A 27,404-nucleotide genomic window follows, 5' to 3' on the forward strand; every position below is an offset into this window, starting at 1 on the left:
TCTGATAATGCTGTCTGCCTTCCTGAGGCAGTGGGCGATGTATACAGAATCAATGAGGGGGTGGCAAGTTTCTGTGATGCGTTGGACTGAGTTCACCACACTCTGCAGCTTCTTGTGATCTTGGGCCGAGCAGTTGCCATACCAGGCTGTGATGCAGCCGGATAGGATACTCTCTATCGCACATCTGTAGAAGTTTGTGAGAGTCGATGCAGACAAGCCGAATTTCTTTAGCTTCCATAGGAAGTAGAGACATTGTTGGGCTTTCTTGACTGTTGCATCAATGTGAGTGGACCAGGACAGACTGTTGGTGATGGTGACCCCCAGGAAATTAAAGCTATCGACCATCTCCACTTCGAAGTCATTGGTGCAGACGGGAGTGTGTGTCGTACTACGTTTCCTGAAGTCGATGAACAGTTCCTTGGTCTTTCCGACATTTAGAGAGAGGTTGTTTTTAGTACACCATGCAACCAAGTGATTTATCTCCCTCCTGTCGTCTGATTCGTCGTTGTTTGAGATACAGCCCACCACAGTCGTATCATCCCCAAACTTCTAGATTGAGTTGGCATTAAATCTTGCCACACGGTCATGTGTGTATAGGCCCCGGTGCTGAGGACTATTGTGGAGGAGGTGCTGTTGCCTATCCTGGCAGATTGCGATCTGTTGGTGAGGAAGTCAAGGATCCAGCTGCACAGGGAGGGGTCAAGTCCAATATTGCAGTGTTTGGTTATTAGTCTTGTTGGGATAATGGTGTTGCAGGCAGAGCTGTAGTCGATGAACAGCAGTCGTTGTCAAGGTGTTCGAGTGTTGATTGTAGAGCCAGGGAGATAGCATTTGCTGTGGGCCGGTTGCGGTGATAGGCAAACTTCAGTGGATCGAGACCATCTGAGCGGCTGGCAGTGATCCATCTCATGACTAGCCGCTCGAAGCATTTCATGATAATAGACGTCAGAGCCACCGGCCAGTAGTTGTTGAGACAGGCTACCTTGTTCTTCTTTGGTACTGGTATTCTGGTGGTCTTCTTGAAGGAGGTGGGGACCTCAGAGCGAGGAGTGAGGTGGTGAAGATATCTGGGAATACAGATCTGCACAGGCTCTGAGTGCTCACTCAGAGATTCCGTATGACAGCCATTGTCAGGTGGACCTGCTTGTCACCTGCTAGCCACCCTTTCGTCTCTTGTGGTGATTCAAATGCATACTGATGCAGAATATCAGCATCATGATTGCTGCCAGGATACCAAGGATGACTGGCATGATGCGTTGAGCAGGGTCACATATCAGTTGGACACTGAGGGAATGGAGTCTTTTGAGGTTGCAGCAGTTCAGCAGTGCCAACCTGTGTCTGGGCAGTGCCAGGGCGGACCATAATGGGAGACCCATTGCGGGTGGTGCTTGGATATTTGATGGATGGGGGGGGGGGAGAGAGAGATCAGAATAGAGGGAGGGGGCAATGCTGGTCATGAATCAACTGTCTCACACCTGGACAGACCTGTTATAAACCTCGCCAATGTCACATCACATCGGTGAGGTATGAATATTTAGCGAAGGGGGATCACTTGACGGGGGGTAGGGGTGGTGCGCTAATAATATTAAAAAATATATTCAAATGCCGTGGATCTCATGATGTTGTCGACGAGGAGCGGGGAAAATCGGGAAATACGATTCCTCCGGCGAGAATTGCGGGGGCGATTCTCCGATATGGAGACCAAGTGCCCACGACGGCACGAACGGGCCTACGCCGCGGCCAATTCACTGCCTGAGAGGGGGCCAGCACCGGCACCACGAGGACCGCGGTGTGCAGAGCGCTGGAGCGGCGCCGTCATCGTGCAACGCCACCATGACGCCGCGCCACCTATAAGGAAGTGCGCAGGGTGCACAGAAACACCGGGGGCGACATGGAGGAGCCCCCGTCGCGCCGCACCCCACTTCAGGGACAGTGACCTGGAGTCACTGTTGGATGCGGTGGAGGAGCGCAGGGCCATCCTCTACCCCCAACGAGGACAACAGCAGTCAAGCAGCACCGTGAGGCGTGGATGGCGAGAGTGGGGGCCGCAGTCGGCGCTGTGGGGCACATCCCCCGCACGGGGGAACAGTGCAGGAAGAAGCTGCACGACCTCATGAGGGCAGCGAGGGTAAGATCCCTGACCCTGGGCAATGCCCCCCCATTGCCCACGTTAGGGGGGGTGCGGGGGGGGGGCAGGCGGTGGAATGGGTGGGGGGGGCCAGGGGGCGGGGGGCCTGGGGGCAGGGGGGGCAGGGGGCCGGGGAGGGGGGGCTAATTGCATCCCGGACACATGTGGATCCCCCCCCCCCCACCGTGGGCAGGTGCCATGGCGTGGGTCGGAGTGTCCCCTGCATGTGATAAAGTTGGGTTCATACGTGCGTCCTGCAAATGTGCGTCGAACCATGTGCTCGCCCCCCCCCCCACCCCCCAAGGGCAAGACAGCGCACAATTTCCAGGAGCGTGCAAGAACCAGAGGTGGATCTCCCCAACTGCACCCCCTGACCCCATATGGGCAGAGGGCACAGGACCTTGCCGGATGAGCTGCCAGCCGGGAGGGAGCGCCGTGCCAGGTCGGAGGCGAAGCTCCAAGTGAGAATCCACTGTATACATACAGTCCCTCATCCCATCTCTGTCCCCACCCCACCCTCACGCCCTACCGCCTAACACTGCACCACCCCACAGTCCACGCCCTCACCACCCCACCGCCTGACACTGCACCACCCCACAGTCCACGCCCTCACCACCCCACCGCCTAACTCTGCACCACCCCACAGTCCACACCCTCACCACCCCACCGCCTGACACTGCACCACCCCACAGTCCACGCCCTCACCACCCCACCGCCTGACACTGCACCACCCCACAGTCCATGCCCGCACCACCCCACCGCCTAACTCTGCACCACCCCACAGTCCACACCCTCACCACCCCACCGCCTGACACTGCACCACCCCACAGTCCTCTCACCACCCCACCGCCTGACACTGCACCACCCCACAGTCCACGCCCTCACCACCCCACCGCCTGACACTGCACCACCCCACAGTCCACGCCCTCACCACCCCACTGCCTGACACTGCACCACCCCACAGTCCATGCCCTCACCACCCCACCGCCTAACACTGCACCACCCCACAGTCCATGCCCGCACCACCCCACCGCCTAACTCTGCACCACCCCACAGTCCACACCCTCACCACCCCACCGCCTGACACTGCACCACCCCACAGTCCACGCCCTCACCACCCCACCGCCTGACACTGCACCACCCCACAGTCCACGCCCTCACCACCCCACTGCCTGACACTGCACCACCCCACAGTCCTCTCACCACCCCACCGCCTGACACTGCACCACCCCACAGTCCACGCCCTCACCACCCCACCGCCTGACACTGCACCACCCCACAGTCCACGCCCTCACCACCCCACCGCCTGACACTGCACCACCCCACAGTCCTCGCCCTCACCACCCCACCGCCTGACACTGCACCACCCCACAGTCCACGCCCTCACCACCCCACCGCCTGACACTGCACCACCCCACAGTCCACGCCCTCACCACCCCACCGCCTGACACTGCACCACCCCACAGTCCACGCCCTCACCACCCCACCGCCTGACACTGCACCACCCCACAGACCACGCCCTCACCACCCCACCGCCTGACACTGCACCACCCCACAGTCCACGCCCTCACCACCCCACCGCCTGACACTGCACCACCCCACAGTCAACGCCCTCACTACGCACGTCCTCAACCCCTAATAAACAACGACACAAGACCAATGAGACCTGCCTTAATGTGTTATCCAGGGCCACATGAGCACCGCCGTGGGACCGACCGTTCATCACGCCGTCGTGCAGCACCAACCTCTTCCGGCCGCAGTGTCCATCCGGACAGACGGGGACGACAATGGGCAGGAGAGCCATCCTCTGAGGCTGGCACGCCGAGGCCTGACGCACAGAGGACAGACAGAGACGTTGGGACGGATGATAACGACTCATATGAAAGTTTGATGGACGGGGAGGGGACAGCTAGTCCGCACAGTGACGCACAGAGGACGTCGCGGCACTCGAGGCACGGGGGCAGGGAACCTCGCACCGGCCGTGGTCGAAACCCAGCGGGCCACGGCTCCACACAGGAGACAGAGCTGGGGAGAGACGAAGACCTAGCGGCACTGCTGTCACTCACACCCCCCAACACCACAGATACACTCACGTCGGTTGGGCAAGTTAGTGGCGAGGCATCTGGTACACATTCTGGTGCGCACCACACAGTCAAACCGGTACAGCAGGTGGAGGTAGGAGAAGCCGAGGGCCTGGACGGTCGGAGGGCAGGCCAGGCCCAGCACCCAGCTGCTGCCCAGACGGCTCTCGCTTTCCTCTCGATCCCAGGCCCACCCACAGACCCGATGCAATTGGCACCCCAGGGACCAGATGACGGGATGACGGCTGTCTTCCGGCAACTGCAGACACAGCTGGAGGAGTCCATCCGCGTCCAGGAGCAGGGAGTGTTGCCGGTCATGGCTGCAACCCAGGCCAACACCGCACGGGTGGCGTCCGCGATGGAGGCAATGGGGGAAATGTCTTCGGCCATGGGTCAGGTTCTTCAGGGCGTGGGGCCCTGTGCGCAAGCGTCATCCGTGGCCCATGACAGGACTGCCCTCTCACAGGTAGCCATGCTCCAGAGCCACATGGACATTACCGCCGTGCTCCGGGGTCTGGCCCAGTCTCAGCAGGCCATCGCTGAGAGCACCGGCGGCCTTGTCCATGTGATGGACGGCGTCGCCCAAACCCAGCGGGATGTAGCAATGTCCCTGACAGTAATGTCGCACTCCCTCAGCTCCATAGCCGGCAACGTTCAGACCCGGTCGATTCCACAGCGGGCCTCCAGGACTGGCAGCGCCAGGTGTCGGTGGGGCAGCGGGGCATGCCTCCCCGTGCACCGCCGTCCCTTAGAGAGGCCCGGGGGGCCAATTTGCTCCCCGGGGGAGGAGGAGGTCCCGGTGCCTGTCCCTGTAGCCACAGTAAGGGAGGAACCGGGGCACTTGCACTCCCCCTGGCATGTCCCTGGTGCATCTGGTGGGCAGCGGGCAGAGGAGGGTGTCACCACGCCATCATGCACGCCCGCCGAGCAGCCTGGCCCATCCAGGCCGGGCTGCCCCAGGAAGCACGCGGCGACGGGAAGCCAAGTCGAAGGGCAGGACTCTCAGCAGTCCGCATCCACTCCTGCTGTACCGTCTGGGGGAACACCTAGACGTAGTGGTCGCGTCCGTAAGGCAAAAGAGTTAGGCACGTAGTAAGTTGGCACGGGTGCAGGGCACAGATTAGTTATAGGGGCTAGGGCACGTGTGTTGCATTGTCACAATAAATGTTGCTACTCCAAACCTCCATGCGTCTGCCCTTTTTCTGGGGGTGGGGTGGGGGTGTGGGGGGATTAGGGGGGGAAGCGGGAGTGGCGGTTTAGGGGGGCTGGGGGGGGAAGTGAGGGTGGCAGTGTAGGGGGGTTAGGGGTGAGAAGCAGGTGTGGGGGGGGTTAGGGACGGGAAGCGGGGGTGGGAGTGTGGGGGAGGTTGGGGGGGAAGTGGGGGTGGCAGTGTAGAGGCGTAGGGGTGGGAAGCAGGTGTGGGGGGTTAGGGGCTGGGGTGGTGGCGTGGGGGGGTTAGGGGTGGGAAGCGGGGGTGGCGATGTGTGGGGGGTTTAGGGGGGAAGGGAGGGTGGCGGCGTGGGGGGTTTAGGGGGGAAGGGATGGTGGCGGTGTGGGGGTGTTGGGGGGAAGAGGGGTAGGCGGTGTGGGGGGGTTGGGGGAAGAGGGGTTGGCGGTGTGGGGGGTGTTGGGGGAAGAGGGGTTGGCAGTGTGGGGGGTTAGGGGGGAAGTGGGGTTGGCGGTGTGGGGTGGTTAGGGGGAAGTGGGGTTGGCGGTGTGGGGGGTTAGGGGGAAGGGAGGGTGGCGGTGTGGGGAGTTAGGGGTGGGAAGCGGGGTTGGCGGTGTGGGGGGGATGGGGGGAAGGGAGGGTGGCGGTGTGGGGGGGTTAGGGGGGGAAGTGGGGGTGGCGGTGTGGGGGGTTTGGGGGGGTTAGGGGGGAAGTGGGGGTGGCGGTGTGGGGGGGTGGGGGGAAGCGGGGTTGGCGGTGTGGGGGGTTTATGGGGGGAAGGGAGGGTGTCGACAGGCTATTGGTGGAGGGATGCCAGGTCCTGATAGGATCTGCCACCTACTGGACTCCACCCAGAAATGCCAGTATAAGAACCCAGCTTTTCCCTCCATTTCCCTCAGCATCGGCATTCTGTAACGACGCTGCTGGGGATAAAGTTCTGCTTAATAAAGCCTTCAATTGACATTACCTCAACCTGCCTCACGTCATATTGATGGTGCTACAATTTATTAAGCAGAACTTTATCCCCAGCAGCGTGGTTACAGAATGCCGCTGCTGAGCCTTTCCCGCTGGCAGGAAGTCCTCCCGGATGCCCTTCACTCTATCCGGTCCCTGCTGTGCACCACCACGAATCAAACGCCTCATGAGCGCCTCCTCCTCTTTCCTAGGAAGTCCTCCTCTGGAACGCCACTTCCGACCTGGCTAGCAGCTCCGGGACCCATTCTGCTCTGGAAACATGTGCGGGCGCACAAGTCAGATCCGTTGGTGGAACGGGTGCATCTCCTTCACGCCAACCCGCAATACGCCTATGTGGAGTACCCCAATGGCCGACAGGACACGGTCTCCCTGCGAGACCTGGCGCCTGCCGGAGCTACCCACACACCCCCAACGCCAATCACCACCTCCTCACTGCCGCCGGTTCATCCCGCAGCCACCCACTTCCCGGGGGGTTCGGTTCTCCTCCCAGACCCACCCAGGAGTAAGGACACAGGGGACAGCGCTACGCTCCCAGAGTCGACGGGACTCGAGCCAGCGCCATCACCACCACGCCCGAGACGATCGTAAAGGACGACCAGGGCTCCCATCCGGCTCATCGAATCACTTTAACTCTCAACGTTTTCAGTTATTGTGTCTTGTTATAGTTATGGCATCATGCCGACCCTGTTTGGCCCGTTGGCCCAGTTGAAGCGATAATTTTGTGTTTTGTTCAAAGTTACGGCACAGTACCAACTCTGTAAACCCCTACCACCATGCGAACCACCATCCCGCCGGGTTCTTTTTCAACAAGGGGCGAATGTGGTGGTATGTATTAGGGGTAATACGGTACACCACTTGTCGACAGGCTATTGGTGGAGGGATGCCAGGTCCTGATAGGATCTGCCACCTACTGGACTCCACCCAGAAATGCCGGTATAAGAACCCAGCTTTTCCCTCCATTTCCCTCAGCAGCGGCATTCTGTACCCACGCTGCTGGGGATAAAGTTCTGCTTAATAAAGCCTTCAATTGACATTACCTCAACCTGCCTCGCGTCATATTGACAGTGCTACACCCACTGACGGTTCTGGCTGAGGATCAGCGCAAAGGTGAGGCCGGGAGTGGATCCCACCCAGACACCAAACACGCCTTGTCTTCCGTGCGGCAACGCCCGTGGCTCCACATGGACATGTGATGGAGTGTCCCTGACACATAGAGGGGACACCGAGGTGGTGGTGTTCAGAAATTGCCATGAGTCAGACGGTCAGCAGCGATTTGTGGCTTACAGCTCATCGCAGAGCGGGTTGTCATCATCCAGCATGGCAGTGTTCACACCCGCTTATGGAGGCAGCAGTCTACCGACAGTGACGAGGTGCCACAGGTGCAGTGCGGCGTGATGGTGGTGCCGTATCTGATAGGGTTGGGCGTTGGTGCGGGACGTGTGTGAGGGGGGTGCTGCGTGGTGCCAACGCGTGTGTTCAACGGTGCCAGTGCCCTGAAGAACGATGCCCTTCCCCTAGTGAACCAACCGTGCGCTGATCAGCGCATCGCGTGCCCGCTGCCCCAATCAGTTCCGTCGTGCGGCCTCTCGGCCGCATCCCACTCCCCGATGGTGTCTATGCCTCGCCGCCCCCCCGCGTCCCCCCCCACCCCCCTGCCCCCGTCCTCTTCCCCCACCACACCCTGCTCCTCCTCATGATCAGCGTCGGCGGCCTCACATGCGTCCTCCTCCTCCAAGACATCGCCCCTCTGTTGGGCGATGCTGTGCAGAACGCAGCATGCAGCGACGATCCGTCCGACCCTGTCAGGGTCGTATTGCAGGGCGCCCCCTGATCGGTCCAGGCACCTGAACCTCATTTTGAGGAGACCGAAGCACCTCTCCATGACACCCCTGGTTGCTGCGTGCGACCCATTGTACCGGCGCTCCGCGTTCGTCTGTGGCCTCCGTATGGGCGTCATTAGCAACGGCCGCAACGGATAACCCCTGTCGCCCAGCAACCAGCCCCTCATCCGGGGTGGGTGACCCTCGGAAATTGTGGGGATGAACGACTGTGCCAAAATAAAGGCGTCATGCACGCTTCCCGGATACTGGCCGCAAACATGCATAATCCTCATCCCCTAGTCGCACACCACCTGTACGTTGCTCGAGTATGCCCCCTTCCTGTTCATGAAGATGTCCCTGTCCCGCGGTGGTGCACGCAGGTTGACATGAACACCATCCACAACGCCCTCTACCATGGAATGTCGGCCATCTTGACGAATTGCGATGCCCTGGCAGCCTGGTGAGCGCCGCCCTATGGGAAGTCGATGAACCGTCCCGCGACTGCTTAGAGGCCATCGGTTACTGCCCGGATGCACCGGTGCACCGACGCCTGACTGATCTGCACAGGTCCCCGCTCGGTGACTGGAAGGAGCCGGTTGCAAAAAAATTCAGGGCCACAGTTATCTTCACCCTCACTGGGAGGACATGTCCTCCCCCTGTTCCACGTGGCTCGAGGTGTGCCAGCAGGTTGCATATATGTGCAACCGTCCCACGGCTCATCCGGAGTCTGCTCCTGCATGCCACCTCCGTCATGTCCTCGTACGAGATGCGGCCCCGGTACACTCGGTCACACATGGCACGCCTCCACCGCCTTGGCATGACCACCTGATCGTCCTCGTCCCCAGGTGACACTTCAGGATCTGTGTCGTAGCCCTGTTCCCGGCTGGCGACCTGGGGGTGGTCCGCACCCTCCGCCTCCTCGTGAACTGGTCGGGCATGGTGGCCTGTAGCAGCAGCGCCTGGCACGGGGCCCTCCGCTGCCACTCCCTCTGCCACACCCTCCATGAGCCTCCCTCCTCACACGCGACGGTTTGCCATCTGCATGGCTGCCGCTGCCGCCACGGCGGCGAACATCAACGGCTGCTGCGAAAACATCATGCACTTGAAGGGGGGGTTGGTATGGGAGGGAGAGGCAAGGACGGTTGTTAGTAGGGCGCTTTGACAAGCGGCAGCCAGGGCCCTTTGGGTGAATGGGTGCCCAGGCAGCCTGCAGACTGTTCAATCAGACACGCACCGTCCACCCGCCACGGTATCCGTTTCCCGCACCGCTCAACCCGTGCCTCCGCATCGCTCGGCAACAGACAGACCCCTTCACCATGTCGCCGGTTTGGCACGATGTCTTCGCCACCCTCCTGCCGCCGCACTCCATCGGGGGTTCTCCGTCCCGCAGCCAACCATTAGTTGGGCCACCCCCCAACCCGGCAGGATGGTGGGATAATTTGCCCCGCTCCGTCCTCCGTTCCCCTTCCCAGGACTACAACACCGCCACCGTCCCCAACCCCATTTCCCCCTTCCGTGCACTCCCGCACACAACCCATCCTCGTTGGCCTTGTCGTCGCCCGTCCCAGACCGCAGTCCCCCCCACTCCCTCCCCCTCCATTCCCCCCACCCCCTTCCTCCTTCCACCCCCTCCCTCCACCCCACTCCCTCCACCCCCCTTCCCACCCCCCCTTTCCCACCCCCACCCCCCCTTCCCACCCCCCACCACCACCACCCCTTCCCACCCACCCCCTCCCCCCCCTTCCCATGTTTGCGGAAAAATGGCGCAAACATCGATTCTCCGGTACGGCGCGGCATGGGAGAATGGCACCCTGCATTTCCCGATTCTTAACATTTTTCACGCTTGTCTCTGATCCCGCAGGTGGTGACGAGTGCTGGTTTGAATGGCAAAAGTGATGCAAAGGGAAGCAAGCAATAAAAAATAGCAAATGTTGCAAGATTACCTTTAATTGGCTCACTTCATGCCTCATTTAACTCACTGGTTGGCTTTCAATAATTCTGTCTGCAGCATGATAATGTTACCTTAGCGATAGTGCTAAAACAGGTCTACTCTTCAAAGTAGACATTAAGCTTAATTTAGCTCAAATTAAAAAGCATTTAAATATTTTTAATTGATAAAGCTAATAGCAGTAAAAATGTATAGTGTAAAGTAGCAGAAATGACCATTAATTGTCACAGGTAATTAATTTCATTTTAAGTCAATTCATTTGTTAAATCGTCCCAATTACAAAACTCACCGGTGAAGTTCCATATAATTTTAGCTGTTAAACAGCAAAACTGGTACGGTACAGAAAGTTTTATATTTTTATAAGTTTTTATTGATATCTTGGGCACATAGAGCACTAGGACACTTGCTGAATGGAGTTAGTCTCTTTTTTTCTTTTTCCCACCCCTTGATGTTTCAGTTTTGTCAATGTTCTGAAGTTCTTTAATAGAGGAGGTGGAGCAGGCGTAAAGTTACATTGAGGTGATTGACTTAAAACTAGGGGGAGAGACTAATTTGAGGCACAGAAAAGGGAACCTGTTCACCGTTTAAATGGTTTGAAGTGGCTGTAGAAATGGAGGTAATATCAGACAGCTAATGTGATTTCTATGTAAAAAGGGAGAAAGAACATGCCATGGAGCAATACACCAAATAGCCCACTTTGGTGATAGTGGAAACAATGGGGTTCTTGATCAAAGATGCAATAGAAAAACATCATAGAATCCCTACAGAGCAGAAGGAGGCTATTCAGTCCATTGAGTCTGCACCGACCCTCTGAGAGAGCACCCTACCTAGGCCTACTCCCCCACCCTATCCCTGTAGCCCCATAACCCCACCTCACCTTTGGACACTACGGGACAATTTAGCATGGCCAATCGCCTTAACCTGGACTGTGGGAGGAAACCGGAGCACCTGAAGGAAACTCACGCAGACATGGGAAGAATGTACAAACTCCACACGGACCCAAGGTTGGAATTAAACCCAGGTCCCTAGTGCTGTGAGGCATAGTTAGAAATGGAAAATGCAATAAAGAGTAGTCAGCACTAATTCCGAAAAGAAAGGTCATGTTTGATAAACCATAATGAATTCTTTGAAGAAGTAAAAGAAAAGTTAGATAAGGATAATAGAAAAATATTTGGATTCCCAAAAAGCCTTTGAGAAGGTACTGCATAGGCTTCTTAGAAGATCAGAACATGGGGTCTCAGGGAATAAGGTACAGAATGGACAGCAAATTGGCTTCAGAAGAGAAAACGGGAAGAGATCCTTCGGTTGGCAAATGGTGGGAAGTGGTATTCCACAAGAGTTGGTGTTGTTCACCATTTACACAAACAATGTGAATTTGTGAATCGGAAGTACCATTTCATAATGTGCCACTGACACCGATTTGAGGGGTATGGTTAAGACAGTGAACTGCAACAAAATAAAGGAAGACATAGCAGAATGGGGACATAATTAGAAAACAAACTTCAATATCGCTCAGTGTGAGCTCATACATTTTGGTAGGAAGAATAATGAGGCCACATACTCGCTGCAGGATAAGCAAACCCATAATCAAAAGGAAAGAGGACAAAAGGACAGGCGGAGGGGTGCCCGATCTCAAGGTTTTACACCCCTGCTGATGAAGAGGCCCTCCAGATTTCGAGGGAGCAGGGAGGCTGATCCATTGCTAATGGTGAGGTTGGAGTGGCAAGGTATCAGTGGCAATACGGCCAACCTGGTGCTGCCATCATGGGCACTCAGGCCCACACCGGGCATTGTGCTGTGTTCATAGACTCATGGAAATTTAACGTGTTTCTTTTTGTTCTCCTTCACAGGTGCCCCCAATCCAGACCCCAGGCTTCGGCCACTCCAGGCTACCAAAGACTCCACCTCTGGGCGTGACGACACCAATGACCCAGAGGATGCACTATGCATCTTCCTCTCCTGCACCTTTCACCAGCTCAGATACACCCACCTGGGTCATAGAGGGAACAAATTTAGAATCATGGCTCCATTCTGGTGAGCATAGTGCGGACAGGGTCCAGCAGCTGAGGCAGGCTGGGGAATCTGAGGTCCCAGACACTTTAGATGAGTGTTGAAGATCAGGCTCCCCCTGATTGTCCCCTGGGGTTTCTAGCTGAGGGAGATGATTTTTGACAATTGACAGACAGCCCCTCATCAACCTGCCCAAGACTCACCTGTTTGTAGTACCCATGGTCCTTCTTCCTCATCCTCTTGCAGTCCTGGCAGTGTCCGCTAATACACTCTTGGCACTGCTGGGACTGATGGAGCTGCCAGCTAATTGGATTGGCCAGCAGACCCCAGATGCAGGACCTCATCCCCAGTGGGACTTGGAAGTCCCACTTAGCCAGCCTGCAGCACATTACGGGTGGGTCGGCAAGGAGCAGGTCGGTTCCATGCCTTCTTTGCTTCCAGGAGATGGTGGGCCATCCTCACCCTCCGTATTATATAATTATACCATAATCCTCAGTGAATAGTCATTTGGAATTGCCTGTTTTCAATATACAAACATTGACAGCAATCAACTAATACGGGTTAAAGAAAGAATTGTGTAGTATCAGCTACTGAAAACAATGGTCCAGATTTTGTCATCAGTGCTGAAGTAAGGGTACTTGCTGTTGACCTTGAAGAAAGCTGCACTTATATATTTAGCAGTCACTATGATGAGAATATAACTCATTTGGTGTGTAACTGATTTCAGCACAGTTTATTGGCGATTCCCAGCAAGGAGCTGCAGTGATGCCGTCAAGCTGTTCAAGCAGTCAATTACATTTCAGAATTCTCACAGACAACCAACAAGGAAATGGAAAGCACGAATAATCAAACAACCTTTTCAAAGTTTTACAAAGCATGAAATAAATATTAGTACAGAGGAGATAAGGTAGAAACTGAAAAACGCATGACAAAACATTTAAAAATTACATTTTTAAATCTGATAACTAATCAAAATGGAGAAATTTGACAACAATCCAAAAATATAATATTATTTTTCAAGGTCATATTGGTTGTTCACCTATTACTCAGATTGTCATTAAAACTCATGACATTGAACAAGGCTTAACTTTTTACAGGGTTTCTAACACTGATATGGGGCAACACAGTAGCACAGTGGTTAGCGCAGTTGCTTCACAGCCCCAGGGTCCCAAGTTCGATTCCCGATTTGAGTCACTGTCTGTGTGGAGTCTGCACGTTCTCCCTGGGTTTCTGTGTGGGTTTCATCCGGGTGCTCCAGTTTCCTCCCATGGTCCAAAGATGTGCAGGTTAGGTGGATTGGATATGCTAAATTGCCCCTGGTGTCCAAAAAGGTTACGTGGGATTACTGGGTAACGGGGATAGGTTCGAAGTGCAGACTTAAGTGGGGTGCTCTTTCCGAGGGCCTGTGCAGACTCGATGGGCCGAATGGCCTCCTTCTGCACCGTAAATTCTATGATTCTATGATATGACAGCAGAAAAGGGGACGATCTTGCCAGATAAACTAATTTTATAGGTTGTGATTCAGGGGAGGGAGGTCTACAAAACAGTCTATAGTGCATCAATAAATGATTAAGCACAACTTCAGGATCTCCCCCTTAATTTGTGCTTGCATTGCCTTCCAAAGTTGTGGTTAAATTCAGAGGGGCAATGAGAAAAAACTGTCCGTTTGCCATCAAAATCCTCAGGCCTGTTTTGTCAAAGGGGAGCATAAGTCCCAATTCCTGCCATCTGATAAATCCATGGGGAAATCACCAGGCCACATATTTTCAATGGCAAAGGAGGAAATCAGCAGAAGTAATACACAAATTTAAAAAACAAATTTATCTTTCAAGATCTAACTGTCTGGTAAATTCCAAAACGTTTTAGATTCACTGACTTACCAATGTGCTGCAAATGGGCGACAAAGATCTACATTGAAATTTCTTAAATCCTTAAATCTAATTGTGGCTTCTATATAAATAAAAAGTATCCAAAGAGACAAAGTAGACAAGCAACCACCTTTATCTGCAGAAAAGAAACAGAAAGATTTTGAGTTAGGAATAAGCAGATCTGATCGGACACAGTTTACAGAATTGATAGATAAATTTGGGACTTGTGGTATACTTCACTAGGGTATATCAGAACATTACCAGTGACACCATTGAACAACATGTGAACCAATTGCAGAGCTCATTTCTAAAATCATTTTGTTGAAAGTGACAACTTTTATTGATAATTCACTGGCATTTTTCCAGTCTGTTGCAGATTCAAATTTTGCTTTTTTTCTACTGCAACCATAAAAACTCTTATCACTGTCGATTTGATCAATCAGAAACAATAGCAATTAATAATTGGAAGAAACTGCTGAAGACTGTATGTGAGGTTCTCGACGAAACATTCATGTAGATTAGGCTTGGGAAAAGGATAGAAATGCTTCATTTTAGCCAATAGTTCTGGCAGCTTGCCTTCATAGGCAAAGGTCTGAGATTTAAGGAAAGACTGGAAAAACATATGCTTTGCTATCTTGTAATGGCACATAAGATAGTAAACAGTGCGGAGACATACATCTGGAACTCACTTTAAATTACATTGTGAGGCTAGGACAAGAAGTGAACAGTATTTGAAATTAATTTGAAATGAATATCCAACGGAAAGTTCAGCCAAAATGGAGAAGGAGCCCTGATTCTGGATACCCCTCTACCATTTTCACCATGTGACAGGTTGTACTTTGTATGCCCGCAATTTACAGAGATTCAAACATCCAATTTTCACTAGTGGGGTGTCCTAAACATGACTCATGAGCTTTAGACATTTGAAGAAGGGCAGCGGGTCTAACTCCCAAGCTGAAAATCTGAAGATTCTGGGCATTCTTTTCCAACTTGGATTTACGGAGTTGGGTATTTTCCTGACTTGGGAGTAAAAATTCAGGGCAGAGTTGGGGAAGCGAAAATCCAGGAATTATTTGAGAAGTAATTGCAATGGAAATATTTTAGGGTCTAAAATGGGCCAGCTGGTCTTCCTCCTCCATAATTACTGAACTCCACGATGCCAGAAAGATTAAAAAGTTGAACAAATATGAGCTCATAGCCGGGCGGCACGTTGGCGCAGTGGTTAGCACTGCTGCCTCACGGCGTCGAGGACCTGGGTTTGATCCTGGTCCCGGGTCACTGTCCCTGTAGAGTTTGTGCAATTTCCCCGTGTCTGCGTGGGTTGCACCCGCACAACCCACAGATGTGCAGGGTAGGTGGATTGGCAGCGCTAAATTGCTCTTTAATTGGAAAAATTAAAAAAATATATGAACTGATAGTGTTTGAAAATTTAAAAAATATATGCCTATCTTGAGAGCATTATGTGGTAATAGAAATCAGACCTTAATTAATTTAACTATATATTGTACGTATGAATTTTAAAGAACCACTTGTCTTGTTGCCACTGAGCCAGGAATTCCACCCAGCAATCCACCCCAGCACTGATCCTGCTATAAATCACTGGGACAGGTCATTTAAATTCCAATTGGCATTGGTTAAACACAAGTCCCATGTAATAGGGGAGTATCATGGGGAGTGGGGTAATAGTGGAAAATTACAATTGCAGCATTTTTAGAGCTTTTGGCCGAAGATATGCAGTAGCAACAGAAGGGAGGGGCATCAGAGGATTAAGTATCTAATGGTTTGAAGGACTGTGCCAACTGACAAGTGGCTGCCATAGATGGCTCTTGTGAGATATTTTGGAACTTAAAAAGTGTCTTCCAATGGCAGAGTGTGCAGAGGCACTCAGCGAATGTGGGATTGGAAGGAAGCAGAAATGACGAACCTCAGATTTTAGTTAAGATGATCTCAGACATTCTTGCAGAAAATACAGCAACGGAGAGAAATACTGCTCTGTCCCCATTGGAAGAAGCCTCAGAAAAGTGTTGCGTGTGCCCTGTAGAGGGATGTGCCAGTAACACTTCCCTCACCACTAGAACTGCATACCAGAGTTAATTCAAAGGCTTAATGAGATAAGGCATGATGGCACACTGGCCATTGTTCCTTTTTTAAATATTGACGTATGATGAGAACTTCGTTTGTTAAATTTATTCGCTCTACAGGTTACCCTTCACACTGAAAATGAATTAAATGAAAATCGCTTATTGTCACGAGTAGACTTCAATGAAGTTACTGTGACAAGCCCCTAGTCGCTACATTCCGGTGCGGCTGGTACAGGAACTGAACCATGCTGCTGGCCTGCCTTGGTCTGCTTTAAAAGCCAGCGATTTAGCCCAGTGTGCTAAACTGCACTGTGGTTAAGGAATTCACTAACTCTGTGGGCCTAATATTAACTCTGTAAGTTTTTCAATGTGCTTAATGTGTGTCTGCATCTCCCATAACAGGAATTACTTGTGTGCAGATTCTTTAAATTTCTTCTTTCATTGTAGCAGAGCGATAACAGCAGATATGTTGTACCAACTATCTGATGCCACCTGGGAGACATCCTTCAGATGCTATGTTTGACCTTGAATAATTAATATTGTTATATGTGTTAAGAAACCCGCTGATGTTAAATGTGAGGGTATTCCAAACGCCAGAAGGCTAACTTGGAAGCCTGGTTCCTAGTGGTGTATATTTTCAATTTGGTGTATTGTGAGAAAAGTTATGCAAGTAAAGAGGAATAGCCCAGTTGTGCGTGATCAATTAATAAAGAATATTTATTAACTTAAAAGAAAAAAACACACAACAAGAATACATGTAATACATTACAACACTTAATTATACTGATGGCTACACACACACACAGTATAATAATAATAATAATCTTTATTAGTGTCACAAGTAGACTTACATTGACACTTCAATGAAGTTACTGTGAAAATCCATGAAGTTATCCTTTGGTTTCCAACGAGCTACGTTTCCTGAACTCTGAGATGCTCCTTTGATCCCAAATGACATCCAGTATTATATAATTCTATCAGCTAAATCCAGCAGACAATTACCATGGACAAGTTATTTAGACATGTTTGGGAAATTGGTCTTCAATTTCAGCAAAGGCATGTTGGATCTTAACCAGTTACCTATTTAGCAATGACTTGTTTTAAGGAGACTGTCTCTGCAGCTGGGTGTGGCTATGAGGATAACTGCTACTGTATCTCTTCACCAGTTATTGTGCTGAGGATATATCATTCTTTCCCTCTGATATCACCCACCCTATGGATCTGGCTTTTAGCATATACATGTCAATTTTCTTATCTCTCCACTTGGAAGTTACCTCTTCTATATCCCATTGTTTTCCCCATGTCACATAGGTAAACACTTGTTTTTCTCACTGATGTGCTAATTTGCATATCAAAATCCCTTCAAATAGCTGCTCTTATCAGCTCCCTTTTTTATTTTATTTTATCTCAATTTGGGGTGGCACGCTGCCTCACGGTGCTGAGGACCCGGGTTCAATATGAGCCCCGGGTCACTATCCTTGTGGAATTTGCACATACTCCCCATGTCTGCATGTGTCTCACCCTCACAAGCCAAAGATGGTGCAGTGTAGGTGGATTGGCCATGTTAAAATTGTTCTTTTGTGGAAAAAAATAATTGGGTACTCTAAATTTATTTTAAATTTTTTAATCTCAATTTAATTTTTCAATCTTAATTTTCCACAGTTCTTAACACATGAGAAATTCATACATAATTCACTTGAAAAGCAAGGGACTAGAGAGAAAATTCATGATATCAGGGAGCTCATCCACTATAAGGTGCAAACCATTTGGATTTTACCTGAGAAGAATCGGAGGCGATCTTACTGAAACATAAAATCCTGAGAGGGCTTGACAGGGTGGACGCTGAAATAATATTTCTCCTTGTGGGAGAGACAAGAACTAGGGGAAACAGTTTAAAAATAAGGGGTCTCCATTTAAGAAGGAGGTTAGGAGAATGTTTTTCTCTCAGATAATCTTGGGTCTATGGCACTCTCTTCTTCAATGTGTGGTAGAAATGAAATGAAAAATTAAATGAAAATCGCTTATTGTCACAAGTAGGCTTCAAATGAAGTTACTGTGAAAAGTCCCTAGTCGCCACATTCCGGCACCTGTTCGGGGAGGCTGGTACGGGAATTGAACCATGCTGCTGGCTTGCCTTGGTCTGCTTTAAAAGCCAGCGATTTAGCCCTGTGCTAAACAGCCCGATCAAATGGTGGAGAGGGTGGAGAGGCTGAATGGCCTACTCCTGCTCCTAATTTGTATGTTTGTCTAATTGTAGGAGGACACAATGCTGCCCAAGCAGTGAGGAATAGCAGGCTCTCTGTCCCCACCACCAAACTCTCATCTCCTGCATTACCTTTTTTTCTCACTTTCACACTCCACTTCTGGCACTGTCTTCCAGGGGAATTAGATTGTGTAAACAAGATTTTGCTACTCGGTGTTTTACAGAATAAACAGGTGGAGTGAAAAGTGGGTGAAGATGTACAATCTTCTTAGGAGAGGCAGAGAAAAATGCTGCTCTAGGCTTTGGTGTCATTGAACCCACAATTTATAGGTATTCATCTGAAAAGAAGATTGTTCCAAGAACTGCTCAACCATAGGCAGTGCCAATTGTTTATCAGTTGAGGTGTCTAATTCTATTCAGGTAGTGAGCAGTGATCATGGGTTTACCTGCACTCATAGGAGTTGGGTTACGTCTGCACCTCTGTATTCCTGGAGAAGGAGCAGGTCCATGTTATGTCTTGAGGACTTCCTAGAACTGTGAGCAAATCAAGGGCTAGAGTGGCCCCAAAATGATACTTTAATTTATTTTGATAAATTTCTGTTGATTATTTTTTGTTCCAACACCCTTTTAAAGGAGTTGATCATTAGTTAACTTGTTTCATTGTTTGCACAAAGGGGTATTTATAGGTGGAAGCTATAACTGTGGTCATTGGATTGGAGGTGCATGACATGTAGGGTGGGATTTTCCAACCTCTGCTCTGTGCTTTGCAGCAGCATAGGTGCTGCCCCCCCCCCCCCCCCCCCCACTGGCCGATGATAGGATCTTCCAGCCCCACTGCTATCAATGGGGTTTCCAATTGTTCACACCCTCCAACACTGGGGAACACGCGGTGGGAGATCATAGTCAGCAAGACCAGAAGATCCAGCTGGTGGGAATGGTCAGAAAATCCCCCCTGTAATTTGTGTCTCTGTGAACAGCAGTTTGCAAGTGTATAAGGACAAGGCTCCAGTTTCTGGTGAAATTGATGACTAACCCAGCCATCTCCAATTATTTGAATAACTCCTCCAATTGTTCCACATGCTCATTCCACCTGTCACTGTACACTATCACGTCGTCCAAATAGACCACATGGTCAGGCACACTAGCCACTACTTGGTACATGAGTCATTGTAATGTAGTTGATACATTTTTGTGTTTGAATGGCATCACCTTACATTGATACAACCCTCTGGGCATCACAAAGGCAGATATCTCTTTAGCCCTGGGTGTTAACGAAACCTGAAAATATAACAAATCAATCTTCAACAGGAAGCATTGTCTATCCTGTCGATATAATCCTTGGAATCAGATGCAAATCCACTTTGTTGAAGGCATTCATTTTCTGGTAATCTGTGCAGGACGGGTTATTCTATCCGCCTTAGGCACTAACACTACCGGCATGTCTGAATTTGTTAGTCATACCCAGGATGGTCATTCTGTGAACTATCAACCTCATGTGCCCCCTCATCTGTAAGAACTGGCTGTGTTTCTCTGTGTATCCCTGGATCTGTCTCCTGGGCCTCAATAAATGAAGTCCTACCAAACACTTCCCAGAATTATCCTCATTTTCAAGGATAGTTTCAGCCAGTTCCTGCCATCTGATTGTGACTTTAATCTCTGATGGTGAACTTTGTTTAGCCATTGCCCTGGTCACCACACATGTGGGAAAAATATCTGGAAATTGGTCCTGTAACTGTTCTGTCTCCCTATCTTTCTTCGGACTTGCTGTAATCATGGGTGAAGCTACAACCTTAATTCCTGCCAAGTCATTCCACAAAGGTAAGTCTACTCCGTCCACTAGTAACTTCTTAACTTCTCCGACAACTACTGGACCTGACAAAAATCAAACTCCAATTTACTTTATACAATGGAACTTGGATATAAGACCAAAAGACCAGAAGACATAGGAGCAGAATTTGGCCATTCAGCCCATCGAGTCTGCTCCGCCATTCAATCATGGCTAATATGTTTCTCACGTCCATTCTCCTGCCTTCTCCCCATAACCCCTGATCCCCTTATTAGTCAAGAGAATATCTATCTCTGTCTTAAAGACACTCAGTGACTTGGCCCCCACTGCCTTCTGCGGCAAAGAGTTCCACAGATTCACCAGCCTCTTGCTGAAGAAATTCCTCCTCATCTCTGTTTTAAAGGATTGGCCCTTCAGTCTGAGGCTGTGTCCTCAACTTCTAGGATCTCCTACGTTCACCTTATCGAGGCCTCTCAGTATTCTGTAAGCTTCAATGAGATCTCTCCTCATCCTTCTTAATGCCATCGGGGACAGACCCAGAATCCTCAACCGCTCCATATATAACCAGTCCTTCATTCCGGGGAGCACTTATGTGAACCTTCTCTAGACCTCCTCCAAGGCCATCACATCCTTCCTTAGATACCGGGCCGAAAACTGCTCATAATATTCCAAATGGAGTCTGACCAGAGCCTTATACAGCCATAAATGTACATTCCTGCTCTTGTATTCTAGTCCTCTTGACATGAATGATATCATGGCATTTGCCTTCCTAACTGCCAACTGAACCTGTATGTTAACCTTAAGAGAAACTTGAACTAGTTCTCCAAAGTCCTCATTCTCCACTTATCCCCTGCACTAATACCCTTAGCTTTCATTGAATTCTCTGGAGGGAAAACCAACTCCCTCTCTAGTAAGAGAGTTTGTGTAGCCCCTGTGTCCCTTAAAATAGTTGGGGGCTGGCTCCAATATTCAATGAAAATGTGGTGATCTTCCCCTTATCAACAAAAACTCTGCATATCATTCATTTATCTCATTCATCACACCTGCTCCCACAACAGGTTTACCTCAGGTCTCCAAAGTCCAGTTAGAGCTACAGTCTGCCCTGTAGTATTCTCCATCTGTGTTTCCTTTCTCCTTAGAATCCTCCTGAGGAACCCCAACAAATTCTGTGGGCTTTTCTCGCAACATCCAACATGCTGAACGAACGTGTCCCACTTTACCTAGACCTTCAAGTCTCACCTCCACCCTCAGTACTTTCCTTCACAGTCTGAGAAGGAGATCTCAGAGCATTCCCAGCTATCCATTCCTTACCTTGGCTATCTACCTGCTTTCCTTTCACTCTCCCACCTCCTACCCTTTTCAAAATGATGGGGGTGACGGAACAAACATTTCATTTATGGATCAGCTCATAATCGTCAGCCATTATCACTGCTGGTTTAGTGGTTTTCACCCTTTGGTCTTCAACATGGGTTCTTATCATAGAAGGTAGTGAATTCATAAATTGTTCTAAGAGAATGACCTCTCTCAGAGCCTCATAGGTAGTTTCAACTCACAATGCTCATGCCCACCTATTATAATTGTTCTGCTTAACACTTTCAAATGCAGCATAAGTCTGTCCTGGCCAATTCAAATATGCCCAGAATAGCCTTTTTTACCGCATCTTAATCCTTAACACCCCCTCTGACAGGGAAGCATAAATTTCCTGTGCCTGTCCCATAAATGTGTTTTGCTTGGGTAATGTCCACTTTTCCTCCGGCCATTCCATTTTCGGTCAGTTTTCTCAAATGCCATAAATAATGACTCTGCTTCCTTTTCTTCAAATTTTGGGAGGATTTGTATAAACTTGAGCAGATCGCCACTGGGTTCCGTCCTAGGGTTAAGCTCCCCTTTGGCTCCGAGCAGCTCATTTTTCCAGTTTTAAGCTGGAACTCTCCCTCTAATTCGAACTCCCTCATTTCGATTTCCATTTCCATATCTCAACTTTTTATATTTTTGTTGCATTGCCATTCCTTTCTTTTTTGCAGCTCCATTTCTTTTTCTTTTTGTTGTATATCCATTTCTTGTTCCAATTTTAAAAATTCCCTCTCATGCTCGAGCAGCAACCAAATTCTTTTCAGTTTAAATCTTCCCCCCCCCCCGTAATAATGTCTTTGCTGATACACTACTTGGGCTACTTGCTCATGAGCTCTCCTGTGTTTCTAACAGGCCCAAGCACTCAATCATCATATCCTATATCTTAGCCTTCTTAGCTTTAGCTGGCACATATATGTTTAATTCACTTACCAATTCAATTAGCTTGTCTTTTTGAAGCCATTGTAAATAAACCAAAGGCAGGTCCTCCACCTAAGATAAACCTTAGCAGCTTCCAGAGCCATGCTGTTATACTATTACAAACCTGATGCCTCTTTAATTTGTACTGTACCCCAAACATTGCTGTCTACCAGTCTAAAGATCACGGAACCCAGCCCTGAAATTATGTTATGACACCCTAGGAGGGTGCATGGTCAAGTCCAGCCACCCTTGACCCGGAGTTGCAACCAATTGAAATTGACGATTAATTTTTTGAAAATACCTGAAGTCTTTGGCTGCCTAATAACTACAGTCACAAGGTTTGCAAATTTAAACACAAATAATTTTTATTAATGACAATAACTATAATTAAATAGGCAATAAATACACTGATTAACTATTATCTAATTCCTAACCCGGCCCCTATTAAATCGCCCCACCCTTTACACACTCACAAGATCGACAAACACAGAGAGGAAAGAGGGAAACAAAGAAAGTTTCATTAAAAGATTGAAGTCTCTGTTTCAGATTGACATCATCCAGTTAGATTCCTTTAGTCCAGGCCTTCATTTGCATGTTCTTGCTTTCAGTCTGTAGCGCTTTTCACAGTAGATTCATCAGGATTGCAAGACTTCTCTGCAGTCTCAGAAACAGCAGGCAGGAAAGCCTTTTTGGAGAAAGAGAGAGAGAGCAACTCACAGCTTCTCTCAGCATCCAAGAGCATTTTCCCTGGGTTCTCTGAAAACTCCACCTGGCTGAACCAAACATTGTCTGTCGCCAAGCAGGATACGGTCCTTAGTCAATCTGTTGGCTACCAGCCAACCAATCAAACTGAATATCTCCAATCTCTCCAGTGAACTCAGACTTCAAAATATAAATCTTCATAGCACAACATACGATTTTGCAACTTTTCAGTTCCTCACTTCCTCTGCTCAACTCAAAGGTATATGTCCATTAAATAACCATGGACCAAAAATGATAATCATAAAGTAAAAGAAAGGGGAAATAGGGGAATCAACAGGAAGGGGCCTTACAGACCCCAGAATGAATAAGCAGGCTGCTGGGTGCAAAGGAAGGCTAGGTGAAAGGCATACCTCTGTGCTCAGGCACAGTAGTGAAACAAAATAAAAACAAAAAACATCTCTCCAGCCATTATCCCTTACTCTCCTCACCACTCACACACTCCCTATGGCCCATGCATACCAACCTATGCTCCCACTTAGCCAACAGCCCCATACCCTAGTGCCAAATTGGTATCCCTCTACCCACACCCATTGCACCTATACCCCATGCCAGCTTAGTGTCAACTATTTCTGACCCGTGCTATCACCCACCACCATTTCTCCTTAACCTCTCCATGTCAACTCATCTTATATCCTTGGTCATTTCGAGGATAGCTTTAACAGGTTTGGCACTTCTTTGATAGGTTTAACAGCTGCACACATTTCCTTGACAGCTGAAAACTTCTCAACAGTTTGACAGTTCCTTGCCAGCTGGACAGCTGTTTAATAATTCCTTGTCAGCTGAATAGCTCTTTGCCAGCTTGACCCCGCACTTATTCTTTACATAAAAAGTGCATAATCATGTTCAATCTCAAAAATGCCGTGGCTCTTCCAAAGGTGCTCTGGGATCTTATCCAAAGAGATACTTTACCTCTCCAAGGGGTACCCTGGCTACCCAAACACTTTGACCAAGTTTAGACACCCTCTTACCTGGTCTAAACTGCATACTCAAAGTTCCACACTCCTGGTCTTCTAAAATCCAACCAGTGGAGGCAGCTGGTGATTTAAATCTCCAGCTGCCTCCATAAATCACACAAATGCAGGCCCATCCCCACCATGCCATGTTTGGGGACGGGAATTAGAATTTTGACATTTCTGGGATTTTCGCCATGACGAGAGGTTTTCCGCCATGGCAAAAATCCAGGCCTAATATCTATGTAGCCTGATCCTTTCTAACCTATCCAACTTAAATAATGTATTCTTGTAATTGACTAATCCTTTCATTTTTAAATAAATCTCAGACTTTTACTATTAAGGTTCGCTCTAAACAGATGCAAGGACAATAAAAAAAAACTTTTTAAATTCTTCAATTTCTCCATGTTTCAGGCACTTCCAACAGTTCTCAGTTGATGCCGACACCAATTTTATCAATTTTCCTATTTGCTCATGGGACATGGGCATCACTGACAAGGTTATCATTTATTGCCCATCCCTAATGACCCTTGTTGGAGCCACTGGATTTCTGTACTCAAAAGCCATTCTACTCATCATGGGGTCAGAGGAAACACAGACCGAGGAGCTGAAACACAAATGGGTAGAGGAGTTAGGAGGAGAGTTAGAGGATGGTCTCTGGGCGGATGCGTTGAGTAGAGTCAACACATCCACATCATGTGCCAGATTCAGCCTGATACAATTAAAGGTCATTCACCGTACATACATGACAGTGGCCTGGATGAGCAGGTTCTTTGGGATAGAAGACAGGTGTGCAAGGTGTGCGGGTGGACCAGCGAACCATGTTCATATGTTCTGGGCATGCACGAAACTTAGGGGATTTTGGCAGGGGTTTGCAGATGTCATGTCCAAGGCGTTGAAAACAAGGCTGGCGCCGAGTCCAGAGGTGGCGATTTCCGGAGTGTCGGAAGGTCCGGGAATTCAGGAGGAGAAAGAGGCAGACGTTCTAGCCTTTGCCTCCCTGGTAGCCTGGAGACGGATACTATTAGCTTGGAGGGACTCAACGCCCCCGAAGTCAGAGACCGGGCTTACTGACATGGCTGGCTTTCTCTGTCTGGAGAAAATCAAGTTCGCCCTGAGAGGGTCAATTTCAGGGTTCGACCGGAGGTGGCAGCCGTTTGTCGACTTCTTTAGAGAAAATTAACTGTCAGCAGAGAGGGGGGTGCGGTTTAGTTTAGGTTAGTGTGTAAGAAAGGTGGGACCTGTGAGGGAGGAAGGCGGCCTTTGCACTGTGGTTATATTTGTATGTACACTGTTTCTTCTGTTATTGTTACAAAATCACAAATACCTCAATAAAATGTTTTATTTTTAAAAAGCCATTCTACTCAAATGCATTTATTCTAATGATCCACAAGTATAAAATAGGAGGTCTGGACCATGATGGAAAATACATCAATGCCATCATGGTGGTTAAACTGGCAAAAATGGATGCCACCTTAGAAATGCTGGGGCACCCATTTTAAAGGCCAAATCATGTCAGAAATTCAGGCTCTGTAAATTCAGTCTTCTGCTTGATAAATCTGCTCTGTGACACAATACATCACGCATTAAAATGTAAGTAACTGCCCCAGTGGCTGCAATGTAAATGCCTTGCCTTGTGTGAAACTTAGCCACACAGATCAGGAGAACTTCAGATTCAATGTCTGCTCTTTGTTTTATATAACTATGGTGTCCTATTGAAGGGGAGCACGGTGGTGCAGTGGTTAGCACTGCTGCCTCATGGCGCTGAGGTCCCAGGTTCGATCCTGGCTCTGGGTCACTGTCCATTTTCCCTGTGCATGCGTGGGTTTCGCCCCCACAACCCAAAGATGTGCAGGGTACGTGGACTGGCCATGCTAAATTGGCCCTTATTGGAAAAAAATAATTGGGTACTCTAAAAAAAAATTTTGTAAATTAATAACTAATATCCTGTTGTGGTAGTGGTGCTAAAATGACCCTCAGTGCCCCAGATAATCCACAAGGAATCCTGCTACCTATGGAGGGCCTGTGTGAAAACATTGAGGTGCTTAGCTGTGAAGCTTCATCAAAGCATATAGGCTGCCATTGCTCATTATTGATATGACTATGAGAAGAATGTCTAACACAGAATAGTTGCAGCGCCAAAAGAGCCCATTTGGCCCATCCTGCCTGCACCGGCTCTCTAAACGAGCATCATGGTTTAGTGCTACTCCCCTGCCTTTTCCCCGTACCCCTGCGCATTGTTTCTATTGAAATAAACATCTGATGCCCTCTTGAATGCCTCTACTGATCCCGCCTCCCCACAATTCCAGGCAGTGCATTTCAGACTCGAACCACTTGCCGTTTGAAAAAGTATTTTCTCACATCACATTTTCTTCTTTTGCAAATCACTTTAAATCCGTTCCCATTCTTCTTGATCCTTTTACAAGTGGGAACATTTTCTCCCTATCAACTCTGTCCAGCCCCCTCATGATTTTGAACATCTCCATCAAATCTCCTCTAACCCTTCTTTCCAAGGAGAACAGTCCAATCTGTCCTCCGAACTGAAGTTCTAACAGCAAGGCAACAGAGGGTGGCTGCTGCTCAGGACACTGTATGCCAGCATGAATCAGTGTCCTCAAGAGAGAAAGGAAAACTTTGGTGGAAGTGAAACAAAAGTTTTTTAAATTACATGTGCATAACGGTTTATAATAAACCAACACGATAAAACAAAATCTGCATAACCCTCACACTGGTCCCAGACTTAGTGCTGCCCATAAACAATTTTAATGTACTCTTATCCTTTAGGGATTGCAGATAAAATTAGGTTAAACATTGGTTTTGCCAGTTATTTTATACAGGGCATCCTCTTTCCACTTTAAAATCAAAATCATATAATACCCCCATGTAATCCTACAACAGAAGTTCCCTGCCATTCATTGCAATGACATAACTACTTCAATGAGATTTTCCTTTTCGTGTAATATAAGCAACTTTAAGATATTCATCAGAGTGAGCCTAGATTCAAAACCAGACAGGGGAAACATTTCTTCAGCTAAATGTTAGTTTCAATGTTAACATCTAGGAAAAGTTCACTGTAAATCAACTCAACAGAATCAGTAGAACTTCTTAAATTATTATCAAATTAAGAACGTTTCTGAAACAAATATTACACTTTTAATAATCTGCTTATTTTGGGTCTCTATCAGCAAGAAGCAAACATGCTAGATACACAAGAATAATGAAACTGGTCTATACAATAGATAATTGCACATGTAACATATACATTTGTGCATATCCTAATATATTAACAACGATAAGCAAGACTTTCCTCTGGCTTTAGTGCCTATTTTCCAGTATTATTCAGGTAGGTGAGG

General features: G+C 49.1%; 1 protein-coding gene across 2 annotated transcripts in view; it reads right to left on the minus strand.

Moving 5' to 3' along the window:
* Positions 1–27,404, minus strand: part of LOC140410676 (macoilin-like) — a 179,095-nt gene that overhangs the window by 40,613 nt on the left and 111,078 nt on the right. For both annotated transcript variants that reach the window (XM_072499062.1, XM_072499061.1), the window contains one exon: positions 14,011–14,134. In XM_072499062.1, coding sequence (XP_072355163.1) covers positions 14,011–14,134 — 124 coding nt within the window. The remainder of the gene's footprint in view (positions 1–14,010; positions 14,135–27,404) is intronic.

The sequence above is a fragment of the Scyliorhinus torazame genome, chromosome 4 (genome assembly GCF_047496885.1).
Source record: "Scyliorhinus torazame isolate Kashiwa2021f chromosome 4, sScyTor2.1, whole genome shotgun sequence".
In the NCBI taxonomy this organism is placed as follows: Eukaryota; Metazoa; Chordata; class Chondrichthyes; order Carcharhiniformes; family Scyliorhinidae; genus Scyliorhinus; species Scyliorhinus torazame.